This window comes from Apaloderma vittatum, unplaced genomic scaffold (assembly GCF_000703405.1).
Source record: "Apaloderma vittatum isolate BGI_N311 unplaced genomic scaffold, ASM70340v1 scaffold689, whole genome shotgun sequence".
Taxonomy (NCBI): Eukaryota; Metazoa; Chordata; class Aves; order Trogoniformes; family Trogonidae; genus Apaloderma; species Apaloderma vittatum.
In genome coordinates this window covers 33,734-47,623 of record NW_009733323.1, presented here as the reverse complement: position 1 = coordinate 47,623, position 13,890 = coordinate 33,734, and the positions used below count along the sequence as shown (strand labels likewise).

Genomic DNA, 13,890 nt, shown 5'->3' with positions numbered 1-13,890 from the left:
ACATAAAATGAACTTATTGTCAAAAAATAAAAGGCCCCTTGTATCACTACTTTTTAATTTTTGCCTCATAGGCAATGCCATTCTCCTATCTTCATCTATAATTGAGAGGCAGTGTAGACTTGTTTCCCTGCAGCCTTGGTCAACTTTTTCATTAACTCCCTATTTGTGGATAAACAGATAAAAGAGAGAGGTTTGATTCTGAGAGATGCTGATGCACGTGAGCTGGATGAGATCATAGCATTACATTTTTTTAGAAACAAGACCACGTATTTCAAATGTGTTACAATTGCTCTGCCTGAGGTTCCCACATCGGAGAACTCAGTTCTGTAAGTCTGTGAAGCACGAGCAGACACCTACAGAGCGTTTCAGAACTGAACCTGGCATTCTCTTCACGTGAGTGTTATCTGCAATATCACACATGGCTTCTCTCAGTGAACCCTGCTAGAGAAAAGACATTTTTCACAGAGTTTTAATGGGTTTCACTAGTGCTGAGTATTACAATGGCCACTATTAACAAGTCAGTGGTTGCCAAGAGTTACCATAGTGCATTATCTGAGATTATGTAGACCAGTGACATACAATAACACCAGGCTCAATTATATCGTCTTGATCTGTGCACAGAGGATGCTTTATGACAGCATGGTGTCAAAGGGTGACACTGGGCACACTGGGATAGAAAAGACAATGAGCCCCATGCTGCACAGAGCTGCAACACTTAGAAGAGCCAACAGATACCATTAGAAACGATAAAGGAAGAAGTTCTTCCATGAAGCATCAGGAAGAATTATCCATTAGGCAAACTGAAATAAACTACCTTTCTTTCTCGTTTTCACCCCTTACAAGGAGGTTTTTAGGTGAAGAATGATATCCCTCTATTTGGCAAAGAAACAGTGTGTCCCAAATATCACTGAATAATAATTATGACAGTATAACATATTGAAAGAGTGCTGACTGTTACTTCAGTTTCATCAGAAAAGAATTTTATTATATTTACTATTAATCATAAGCAAAATCCTTTTCCCTCCTGTGTGTGTGTCAAGAATGAACGTAGCAAAGCAGAAATTCTAATTTATTTAGTGAATCATTGCATCTATACTAATAAAAAGTCATTTTAAATGTCACTCATTGTTATTTACTTTTAGTTCACAAGGCACTTAAAAATGAGAAACTGAGTTTCACATCTTATAGCTGTAAAAAATATTTTTGAGAAAAAATAGATTAGAAATATTAAAAATATTAAAAAATAAAAAAGACTCCTTCAGACTCTGATGCTGTATATGAATTTTAAGCAGAGAAAGCTATGCTTTTATAGCAAAGCTAGAAATTAGTGAGGAAAAAAAGAAACATTTTTATTAGAACTTACAAAGCAACATTAGACTCAGCTTTCATAGCAGTGATATTGGCTTATGAATGCCACAATTTCAAGCGAGTATTAATCTCTTACACAATAAAATTGGTTTTGATAAGTTTTCATGTTGATTTTGATACTGATATCTGCAAGGAAATGTTTTTGCCAGAGCTATGGACAAAGAGCTCTTTGATGGCCTTCACAAGTTGCTAGGCAATAGCTGAATGGTCATGATAAACTTCAGCTAAGCTGCTCTGAAGAAATGCTCATGCATTTAATGCCCCGTGCTTTATGCTGGGGGCCTCACATCTAAATCAGCATTCCCCCAGCATTCGTAATTGCATGAATGAAGTAAATAATTCTTTTGGGACACTAGTGTTTCCGCCCATGATATCAGAGTGTTTACATACTCCCTATGCTGCAAGTCAGATCAAGGGAGAGCTGATCTGTTTTAGCACTCAAAGTGGAAAAAAATCCACCAATTATGTATTACAATCTTCCCATGCAAATTTATTTATCTTATTCTCAGGCCTGGGCATTGCCAGAGCAATGGCAGGAGGTTTAAACTTGGACTACGTAGAGGAAGCGCTGCGAACAGGGCAGGTAAACAGGGCCTGTGGTGGCCACCTGCATGGCAGCTGGAGCAGGAAAGGCTCTAAAGTTCTCCAGCTCAAGCAGGTAGAAATGGTCTTCACCTGGCACAAAGCCATGGCCTCTCTAAGCACCGCATGGATTTCTCCAGCATCTTCCTGGAGAAACTGGCCATCTATAGCTTGGACAGTCATATACTTGGCTGGGTAAGACACTAGTTGGATGGCCGGGCCCACAGAGCCATGGTGAATGGAGTGGAAGTCAGTTGACAGTTGTTCACAAGTGGCTTTCCCCTGGGCTCAGTACTGCGGCCTGTCCTGTTTAACACCTTTATCAATGATCTGGACGAGGGGACCAAGTGCACCCTTAGTAAGCTTGCAGATGACACTACGCTGGGCTGGAGTGTTGATCTGTTTGAGGGAAGAAAGGTTCTACAGAGGGATGTGGACAGGCTGGATGGATGAGCCAAGGCCAGCTGTATGAGTTTCAACATCACCGAGTGCCACGTCCTGCATTCAGGTCACAACTACCCCAGACAGAGCTACACGCTTGGAGAAGAGTGGCTGGAAAGCTGCCTGGCAGAAGAGAATCTGGTGGCGTTGGTCAACAACCATCTGAACAGCAAGCAGTGTGCCCAGGTGGCCAAAAGGTCAACAGCATCCTGGCCTGTATCAGGAATGGTGTGGCTAGCAGGACCAGGGAAGTGATTATCTCCTGCAGCACCGAAGAGGCTGCACCTCAAATCCTGTGTTTAGTTTTGGGCATGGCAGCACAAGAAAGACATTGAGGTACTGGAGTAGGTCCAGAGAAGGGCAATGAAGCTGGTGAGGGGTCTGGAAAACAAGTCTTATGAGGAGTGGCTGAGGGAACTGGGATTGTTTAGTCTGAAGAAGAGTAGGCTAATGGGAGATGTTATTGCTCTCAACATCTATGTGAAAGGAGGTTGTAGTGAGGTGGGGGTCAATGTCTTCTCCCAAGTAAGAAGCAATAGTAAGTGCCCTCAAGTTGTTCCAGGGGAGGCTTAGATTGGATATTAGGAAAAAATTCTCCACCAAAATGGTTGTTGAGCACTGGAAGAGGCTGCCCAGGGAAGTGGTTGAGTCACCATCACTAAAGGTATTTAAAAGACATGCAAATGAGGTGCTCAGGGACACGGTTTAGTGGTGGACCCATTATCGGTAGGTTAACTGTTGGACTCAATGATCTTAAAGGTCTTTTCCAACCAAAATGGTTTTATGATTCTATGATTATTGGACTAAGTGTTATTTTCCAGCTTGTTATGTTTCTATTAGTGTGATAAAAGGTTTTCTAAACTTTGAGAAGAATTAGGTTTTTTTATAAAGAACATGTATTTGCCATACAATTTATCTTCACAACATGTGGAACTTTCCAGTATAGTATCTCAATTAAAACTTGTTTGTGTATTGGTGTACTTCCCACATGTCAGAACTAAAATGGGTACACAACAGCCTAAAGAAGAGAAGGATTAAGCCATCAAAACTTGGGGAACTCTTAGTATCATTAAAACTAATGATACTTTTTCATTATGGTCTACGATCTCACACTTCATAGTTGAGAGAAATAAATGCTAGATCACTTCTGTTCAATGAAACTGAGACTTCTGATGGTGTGAACTGCTTCCTTACTTCTCTGTCAAATGATGGATATGAAGCCCAGAGAAGAGGAAGAAAACCACAAGGAAGTTGTGAAAAACTTCATAGGCACTATTTAGAAGTACCCTCCCTGTATTTAGGGGAGGAGAATTACATTGCTCCCTAGCTGAAGATAGCCAGAAGACTAAATAAAAGTGTCTCCAATTAAGGAGGCAATGAAAGCATGAAAGATTTTTCTCCAGAAGTTCAGAGTGCTACTTCACTGGAGCAGCAGGAGAGTTTGTGGCCACGAATTTTAGTAGGAAACAAGCTAAACAAGCTTGTCAGCAAAAACAGCATTGTATCAGAGTTTGAAGGCAAACATTAGTATCTGTATCAGTAACTTCAGTGGAACAACTTTCGAGATATCCCTAGCATTTTTCTGAAGGCCACACTGTTGCTACATACTTTGATCCACTGCAGTGCTGGTTTTCTTTTCATCTACCACATTTTAGGTATCCTTTTCTTACCTTCGTGATAGGTAGAAAATTTAATCTCCTGATTTAAATTTCTTCTCAAAGAGAGGTATTTCTTCCACACAAAAACCCACCACAACACACATGCAACAGAGAGATACAGACAGATACCCTATCAGATGCAGGGTAGACCAAACCTCTTACTGAAGAAATTGTCTCCTGAATTTTAGAAAGTAAATACATCATTTATATGATGCAGTGCCCACAGATGATTTAATTTTGTGGTGCAGTGAATGGAACCTCATACCATTCTGAAAAGAAAGGGAGTTCCATGTTCTTGCAAGGGTTCTCGGCTTGGGTGCACCAGGGTGCCAGCACCATGCATGCTGTTCCAACAGCAGCTTGTTTCTCAGTCTTACGGTGAGGGAGACCCACGACAATACTCTTTAATGTCTTTTTTTTTTTTTTTCTTCTGTGCAGGAAGTGCAAGAACTGTGTACAGATTAAAAGCTGAAGAGCAAGGGAGAGTTCTAGTTTGTGCTTCCCAGGGGACCTGGTTATTTGCATCAGTGGGGAGGGTGTCAGATGACATTCCTCCCTGATATAATCCAAAAACAAATGTGCCTCTTAGAAATCACTTCAGGAGCACATGGAAAGACATGGCACTTCCTCACAGAAACAACACATCTGGTGACGGGCAATCTGACTAGTGTCAGCAGGTGTGCGGCACAGCACAAAATCACCAACACCCTATCTGCTACAGCATATGGATGAAAACTATGCATGCTGGTAAAATACAAGCTGATATTGCTGCATCTGTCTTTTCCATAAACCAATGCTATTGTTTTGGTACAGATAGCAGTCTAGTGGTATTTCATAATCCCTGGCACCGCATAACCTTTAAATTGATTTTAAAAATAAAAAATGTCATATCAGTATGACATGACATTTCTTTGCAAACAGAAAGGTCCAGCAGAACCGGACAGTGAAAGTGTAACAGCAATGTGTTATCAGTTACACCCGCATTATTGTAATACAATAATAAACAAATTGGAGAAAAAAAGCCTTTGCCTTTTTTACAATGTGTTAATGCAAAATTTCAGTTTGTTAGAATATTAATTCTCTAATATTTTAAGCAATTTGGAAAAAAAATATTTTGACAGCTGCTTGCAGAACAGATAAGATTAAGGGATGAAATTAACAGTTACCATGGTGCTTGCTGGATTGTGGTTACTGAGAGAAGCAGTAGAGGTGGCTCTTTATAGGAAGTTAACTTAAAGTTCTGATGTAAATGAGAATTAATTATCACTACCTATTGGGGGAGTAAATTTTCTGTATCTTTCTTCTGCTTTCTATTTAAACAGTTCTTACTCTTTTCCACTGCCTGTCTATTGCGCTCCTTCAAAATAAAGAAAAGTTATTTATAAGATACAGTGAAAATGTCAAGGGACAAGAGTGTTTGGGGCAGACATCATCCTCTGTGTGGGCGGATGTTTCTCATTTGTGCCATCCTGTCATGTGGCTCCTGGAACGTGCTGGAATGGTCAGATTGCCAGGAAAAAAAAAATCACCCTTAACTCTTGTTTTTCTAAGCAGAATTAAGCTGCTGTAGAGTATGAACTACAAAGAGGGTAAGATTTCTAGCAGGAGGGCCTATAAGCAAAGTTGCTTTTGTCTAGGAAAAAAAATCCAAGTACGCTTCTAGGCAACAGAACCTAAATTAAGAACAGAAACCCTAAACTAAAACACAACCTAATTAACACCAATTTCAATTATTTATTGAGTTTTGTAACAGCTCATGACAATGCAATATAGTCAATAGCTGAAGTTACACTTTTGTTCAGAAGTAGGACCTAAGAAGCAAAAGACTGAGTGCGTTCAAAAATAAAGAAAAACTACTTTAAAAAACCTAAACCATACAGCATCTTACTGTTGGTCCAATACTCAGATGTATCTTGAGGTTAAAGTAAAGGGTAGCACGTTAGCTAGGCTGCCCTTTGATGCACAACAACAGCGCTTGTTCCCACTTTGGCAGCTCGGATCCCCACTCCCTGTGCAGTATGTTTCCCGCTCCCCAGCATTACAGCACAGCTGTGTCATCCCGCAAGGGAAAAATGTTCCACCCTTCATTTATTTCTGCAAAGCTATATAAACTATTCCCTCTGATGAAACTCGCTGGGGAAAGGATAGACAACTGCTCTGTTCAGAGAGCTAAGAAAAATACTACATTTAAAGTATATTTTTGGAAATTTTATATAATTTTAGTGGCATCAAAACATTTGCAGAAGTTCACCTTGTATTCAGCAATTTATTCTTGTTGAAAAAGAAAAAAAGATCACATTTTCAAGCTTATTCAAATGTATTTATTTTGAAACACTACCCTCCCAATGAATTTTAAACAGCTCAATCCTTCATCTGGGTTACACAAGCATTAGACTAATCCAAAATCAGTTTCTCTCGCTCCACTTTTTTTGGTAGGTAATATTAACCAATAAAGACTAGTAAGTCTGACGGTTACTGTAACAAATGCAACAGATAAAGAGTCTAAGCTATTCTAACATAATGCGTAGCATTTTACTACCCTCCTTCATTTTCACAAATCCTCCATCTGCTTCTCCACCTATGACGCATACAAATATGTACACAACCTCCGTTCTTAATCCTACAATCTAATGCTATCTCCGCAATGTAACGTTACAGTACAGCCATTTGAGAACCTGTTTCTAAAGTATTCTCTCCTTTTTTTAAACATTCTAAATATAAGTATCTACACAAAGACCAGATTCCTCATGGGTATTGCTCTGACATGTGGAGTGTAGGAGGAGGACTTTTTCCAGATGCTGAGTATAAACCAAAGTATTCTGTTTATGTCATATTGTGTGTCTAGACATTAACAACATGTTGCAACTAGTCTGTCACACAGGCTGTTGTGACGACATCATCCAGAGAGGATACTCTATCTAGAATCATGCATGAAGTCTCCTTCCAGTGACATTTTTTTCCCTCTCTAAATATGAAGGTGAAATAAGATTTCACTAAAGTCAAAAATACTGTCTCATTTTTAAGGATGGCCAAGGTTTCTGCTATGCTTGAAGCATTTGTCACATCCCCAGTCAGTTTTATCTCACTGGCTAGGTCATTTTTATAACCTGTAGTAAGAAGTTGCTAGATTTATAGTATGGCCTTTCAAGACCGCCAATTTTAATCTGCCTTCATTCATTAACGTACTTCTGGTCTCTGATGATTTGTGTCAGTTTTAGATAACTCACAAGATGTATTTTGAGCAATGCATACGAAGTTTGTGAGCTGTTTTAGTTGCCTATACCATAGTTGCTCAAGATCAGCAACTGCTACCTGTTTTTAATGTGGGTATTAGAATAATAGAATCACAGAAGATTTTGTGTTGGAAGGGACCCTTAAAGGTTATCTAGTCCAACACCCCTACAGTGACCAGGGGAAACTTGGACTGGATCAGGTTGCTCAAACTTCTATTCAACTTGACCTTGTTCACTTCCAGGGAGCGTTTATCCACCACCTCTCTGGGCAACCTGTTCCAGTTTTCCACCACCCTCACTGTAAAAAATTTCTTCCTTATTTCTAGTCTGAGCCTACACTCCTTCAGCTTGAAACTGCTACTCCTTGTCCTATCACTACATTCCCTGATAAAAAGTCCCTCCCCTTCTTTCCTGTAGGGCCCCTTGAAGTACTGGAAGGTCTCTGTAAGGTCTCCCTGGAGCCTTCAGGCTGAACAAGCCCACCTCTCTCATCCTGTCCTCATAGTGAAGGCGCTCCAGCAGCCTGACCATCTTTGCAGACCTCCTCTGGACTTGCCTGAGCAGGTCCATGTCTTTCTACACTGGAGATCCTAGAGCTGCAGGTGGTCTCTCAAAAGCAGAGCAGAATGGCAGAATCACTTCTCTCGACCTGCTGGCCATGCTTCTTTCCATGCAACTCAGAACGCGATTGGCCTTCTGGGCTTCAAGTAAGTGCACATTGCTGTCTCACACTCAGCTTTTCATCCACCAGCATCCCCAAGTCCTTCTCAGCAGGGCTGCTCTCAATTCACTCATTGCCCTAAAAGCCTTTATTTGTGCTTGGGATTGCCCTGACTCAGATGCGAGACCTATTCTTTGTTTAATATATATATTAATTTAAGAAATCATATTTTCAGCAGATCCAAATACAATGAGAAAGTGTGTCCACACACACAATTCCCTGAGAGAACAGCCATCATAGGCCATTAACATAGTAATGGTCATTAAATAGTAATAGATAGTATAATGCTAATTGTATTTTTCCTTAAATCACCTAAATAACTTTTATTATTTTTGCACTTCTGTGGTAGTCATTTCCCAGAGATATCCAAGTAACTGACGGTAAGTTACACTGAAGCTTGTGGGAAAAGAATAAAACCAACAAACTCCTGGTTCTGTTAGACGAGTGCTGGCCATGGAAGTCTCCCCCTTACAAACTGAACAGGGTAACAGAGGGGAGACCCTATCATGAGGCAGACTTTCTCAAAGAACTAGGCAGAAGCTTAATACCAACAAACTGCAATAATAATAAATGTGTTTGGTCTTCCAGATCAGAACAGGAGCTCTTCCTGCACACAACTGTATCCCCTACATATTTCCACTTACTATCCCCCAATAATCATAAAAAACAAGTTCATCTGAACAGGAACTGCAAAAAACAGCAGGAAAGCTGTAATCAGCTACAACTAATCAACCTGAACTGCAGACAGAGTATTATGAAAAAACTGCCTGTGATCTATCTACAGAGCTAGGAAAAAAAAAAAAGCATATAAACAACAGAGTTTGGGAAAAAAACTCAGTAAAGACGGTATCTGAGGAAGTCGTAAGCTCTACACAAACTGTTATGAGCACAATGATTTGTTAAACTTGTCAGTAAGTGACTTGCTGCATATGTCTGCTCATCTCCATTTACCATATCTGGGAGAACCAGAGAAAAAAAAAAAAAGAAAGATTATATCATGAACCTCTAAGTCAATTAGGAAGAGTATCAACATTATAAATGAGCGAGTGGATAATAAATAGTACTAGGTTATATCTGAAATCACCAAAACCTCCTTTCTTTTCATGGCAGAAACATGCTTTATTCATTCAAGGTGTGTTTTTCATACTGACTTGTCCTTACTAAATGGAAGGAGCCCACACAGATGGGTGACATGAAAACTGACCCTTGCAACAGTACAGTATCACTGCAAGACAAGAAATCCAGAAAACTCCAAGAAGGGCATATTTATAGTGTCAATTAACCCTTATTGAAGACTGAAGAGTTTTCCCAGCAGTTAAGAGCTTAGAAAACTATGTGAGAACTAAAACTACCTCCTAGAGATAAAGGCAACATTTCATGAAATCTTGCCCTTCTGCACAGATTCATCATGTTTTCAAAAAATCCTGCTTTCCACAAACAAGACAGTGCAACAACAGTGTCAAATAAAAATTTTGGATAATTAAATATATATCTGTTCTTAAAACTACAATGAAAACAGCAGAGAAACTTTGTGAAAAAAAATGCAACAATTTTCATACAGAGTAAAATATGTGCAGAGAAATTTAATTTTTTCAAAAGTTTGAGGAACTCAAATGGCAGCACACCTCCTGTGCGATCTATCCTCTTTTTGGCTGCCTAAGTAAAGCTTTCTGAGTTCCTGGATGTGATGCTTTACCTACCAAAGCTGCCAGCCAACCCTGACTATTCATTTACTCACGACTTTCATGAGGAATCATACTGTGAAGGCACCCAAGTTTTAGTATTTGCCCTTCTATTCCCAGTTTACTGCTGATCCCACGCTTGACAAAGTTTCCACAGTTGTGAATCACAGAAGGGACACAGTAGCCACAGAACTGACCCTTTTGTCCTTCTTCCAAGCCTGCATACTCTTCCACTACCCACAAAACCAAAAGGCAAGACCAAGTCCCACCGCAGTGGAAATTCCCATTGTCCTTTATGACGGTCCCTTTTGTACCTGACCATCCCGGTAGACAGCGGCAGTAACCCGTGGTAGGATGACAACCATCTGCATGGCTGCAGTCACAGCGTTCAGCACAATCCATACCATATGTGCCATCCTGTAGCAACAAAAAACAAACAAACAAACAAAACCAATATAGAGATGATGACAACCCGGAGTTAAAGGAAAACAAGTTCTGGTCAGTCACGTCTCAAAAAAGCAACCACAGTTCTGTCATGAAACTGCAATCTGCTTTCTTAATATAAAACAATTCTGGTTCTTGGAACATTTTAGTGTCCTACATTTCCATACTTTCATTTAACAGGTTAAGAAAAAGAATTAATTTCATTCTTTTGAGAAAGCCCAGACTAATGCCTCTGGAGACCATGATATAGAACACAGCAATCTACACTATCAGAAGCTGCTATGCAAGTTTTTTTGTACTGTTCTTCTAATTTCTCTTACAGCTGAGTACCTACTCCAGGACCTGAGGGTCCCATGATGGGAAAACAATTACGATCACAGAACAGTTTGGGCTGGAAGAGACCTTAAAGATCACCTAGTTCAACACCTTCTGCACTGGGCAGGGCCACCTCCCACTAGACCGGGTTGCTCAAGGTGCTTAGGGCCTGAGGCAGAAAGGAGACTGAATTACTCAAGTTCTAGTGTCTCAGTACCCTTGCAGAAGAGTAATTCAGTCTCCTTTCTGCCTCAGGCCCTAAGCCCCCTACATATTGGTTAAAACAGGATACCACATAAAACCATGATTTCTAAAAAAGAATAGCAAAACATTAGATTAAAAAATATCTTCAGTGTGAAGTTTATCACATAAACAATGCAAAATATATCACTTTCTTCTGATTAAAAATCCTTCTATTTGCACTACTGCATATAATACCTTTGGCTATGAGACACTACACAAAACAAAACTTTTTTTTGGCTAGGCAACATTTTTTGAACCAACACCAGAGATTAAAGTTACAAACTGAACATTCCTCTTGGTGTATTCCGTTATGCCAAAAGAGCACAGCTGATATTCACGGAACTATATCTAGACATTTGAATTTGCCTTTTCTGATTCTTCCATAAAAGGCAGCACGTACATTTGGGAGTAAATCAACCTGAGAAACTGAAAAGAGCAAAATCTTTGCAATTGCATTCTCAAAACAAGGCAAAGTACATCAGTAAATTGATTTTACAGAAAAAAAAAAGTGTCAAAATCAAATTAAAAAACATGGAAAAAAGCCAGTATAATTTAAGGTAATACTTCTGGGCTTACCCATATTAAAGGCAAAAAAGAAAAAAACATGTCAAGTTTAAAAACCAATCACTTATATTCAAGGCTAAAAATGGGTCTCAGTCACATTAAAAATCAGAATAAAACCTATATGAAAATTCATCTGCTGTTCTTTGATGTTCATTTCTATGTTTCTACCAAGTTCCATCGGATTTAGCTATTCAATTTCTAGTCTTTAAAGGAGAACAAAATTTTACATTACTTGTATATGAGGAGCCTTTTGCTCATCCTAACAATAGATTTTTATATAGAAAAAAAAGCGAAAAGATTAAGCATTTCCTTTGCATATAATCAGATTTGGAAAGAAAAGAAAATCTCAAACATGCTGTTGAAATGCAGTACTTTTAGTCTCTGTGTGTTTGGACTGAAGTCCAAACTTCAGTCAAATCCTGAGTAACAATCTGGGCAGTAATAATTTTCTGAAGTTATTGAAACAAATTGAAATACCTTGATTTAAATAAACTCTCTGCTCAAACAAGAAAAAAATGAGACAACACTGGATGCATTTGCGTTCGTTCTCTATTCTGCTCTGGAATTTTGAAGCAGAATGTGCTTTTGATGTATGTGAATGATTATGGACATCATACGACACAAAGAGAGAAAAAGACAGTGAGCAAGGGCATGCCAAAGTATCTAACATAGAATGCTTTTAAGCATTATGTTGCTAACTTTGGAACAGTGAAACAAATGCCATGAAGCCAATACCTATATTTTTTAATAAATCAGTTTTGGAAGAGCTAATGGAGCTTGGGAGATCTCATCATCCTTCAGAATCAGACGCTAAGTGATAAACAAAGCTGCTTTAGAAAAAAAGAAAAAACTGTCTTCTTGATGGAGATGCATTGTTGGAAACACTGCATAAATGTGCACAGATGGCACTCTAATCAGTTTTTCAGAATATTTTAGAATTTGTTTGCCACCATACTCAGTGTATCAGTGTATGCTATGCCTCATTTTAAAACCAAAAGCAATCCCCAAAAAATAACTTCTAAGTATTCTGAGAGCAGTTCAAAATAAAGGAATTTCATTCAAAACACAGGTGTGGTTTCCAGTCTTACACTCTAAGTTCAGCTAGTCCTATCATGTCATTGTTCAGCAGAGCTACTCCAAACAGACAGAAGAATGAATGTGGTATGGAAGGGCGATTTACAAGGTTTAAGTTCAGTTCAGGTGATTCCTTTACAATTACAGTAAACCAACAACCTGCTATGCAGATAGTACTGCAAAAGTGAAGACAGTGGAGGGGGAAAGGAAGCATAGAGAAATTTATTTTAAAAATGTAGTTTGTTAAAAATTGCCCAGAAAATTGAAGTCCATTATTGGAAAAGATGGGCTCTAAACCCCCACATTTTTAATAAAGTATTTCATACTTTCTGTGCGAAGTGTAATTGAAACTAAACAGTTCCCTAATAAACCAAATAATTTTTCAATTTTACCATTTTTAAAGTTTTGGAATTATATAGTTTTATGTCTTCCCCAAACTAGACATTACAGGTGGAACAAGTTGATGAGGAGCATGCCTTTGTCAACACAATGATTTCTAATTTTGCAGAAGTCTGTGATAGTGGAAATCAGAGCCTCGATAGAAAGACAAAGATCTATCATGAGACTGGGTAGTAAGAGTCCCTTCTCATGTCTGACTGAGAAGGAATGAAAGTTCTTCATTCATACTGTACCACAGATATGAGCTAATTAAACTAATAATGTTGTTTGATGTGGAATACATTTTTTTCTGTCATCAGTGTTACTTAAATAAGGAAGCAATTTTGATAGCGTTTGATGCTGAGAGAGAATTCTAAAGGAGTGGGTGGAAAGTCTGAGGTCCAACTTTAAAGGCTGAATGCAGAAAACGTGTTCATCTGTCCACCTTAATTTTGTGTAGTCGTTTTTTATGTTCTTTGGTGTGCTGTTTGGCAGAGTTCTTCCAGAAAGATTGCTGGTGCATGTCCCTGATCTTGAACACAGTCATACAGGGGTGACCTGGTGCAGTGTTCCTTAAGGACTTACCCCCACAAAGTGAGAAGAACAGAAGTGTTCCCCTGACCAGTATCATCCTACAGTGCAAAATTTAGTGAAATTATTAAACTACCTGGCAAGGGAGTTCACATTTTTCTCCTCTCCAGCCTGGAGCACAGGTACAGGTTCCATCCAGAGCATTGCAAGCCCCTCCATTGAGACACTGGCAAGTTAAGTTGCAGCCAAGTCCCCAGGTACCACTGGGACAATTTATTGAGCAATCTACACCATGCCAACCTGCCAAAAGAGTTAAAGCGAAAAATTGATCAGGTTTTCCCCCCACTCCTGTCTGAGGACATGTTTCCTTCTGCCTACCATGTGGCATCTTTCAGAGATGCACAATATTGGGGTAACATTAACTACAAGAAATCATCAGCATTTTCAGCTGAGGACTTGTCCTGGATTGAACAAAGGTGCTCAAGGGCACCTTGTAACATCTGTGCACAGCACACATTTGCAGATGGGTGCCAACGTACAAAAGCAATTGATGGGAGATCTGAAATGGAAATAGAGACACCTTGAAATTTCACTGAGAAGCACTAAACCATATGAAAAGTTTTAAGGCATAACCTGAAAATAAAGAGATATATTTT

At 39.1% G+C, this 13,890-nt stretch overlaps 1 protein-coding gene across 1 annotated transcript in view; it reads right to left on the bottom strand.

The window, feature by feature from the left end:
• Window positions 1-13,890, bottom strand: part of MEGF10 (multiple EGF-like-domains 10) — a 64,919-nt gene that overhangs the window by 19,636 nt on the left and 31,393 nt on the right. The window contains exons 9-10 of the mRNA XM_009875817.1: window positions 13,371-13,534; window positions 10,000-10,102 (exon numbers count right to left, since the gene is read on the bottom strand). Of these exons, the coding sequence (XP_009874119.1) occupies window positions 10,000-10,102; window positions 13,371-13,534 (267 nt within the window). The remainder of the gene's footprint in view (window positions 1-9,999; window positions 10,103-13,370; window positions 13,535-13,890) is intronic.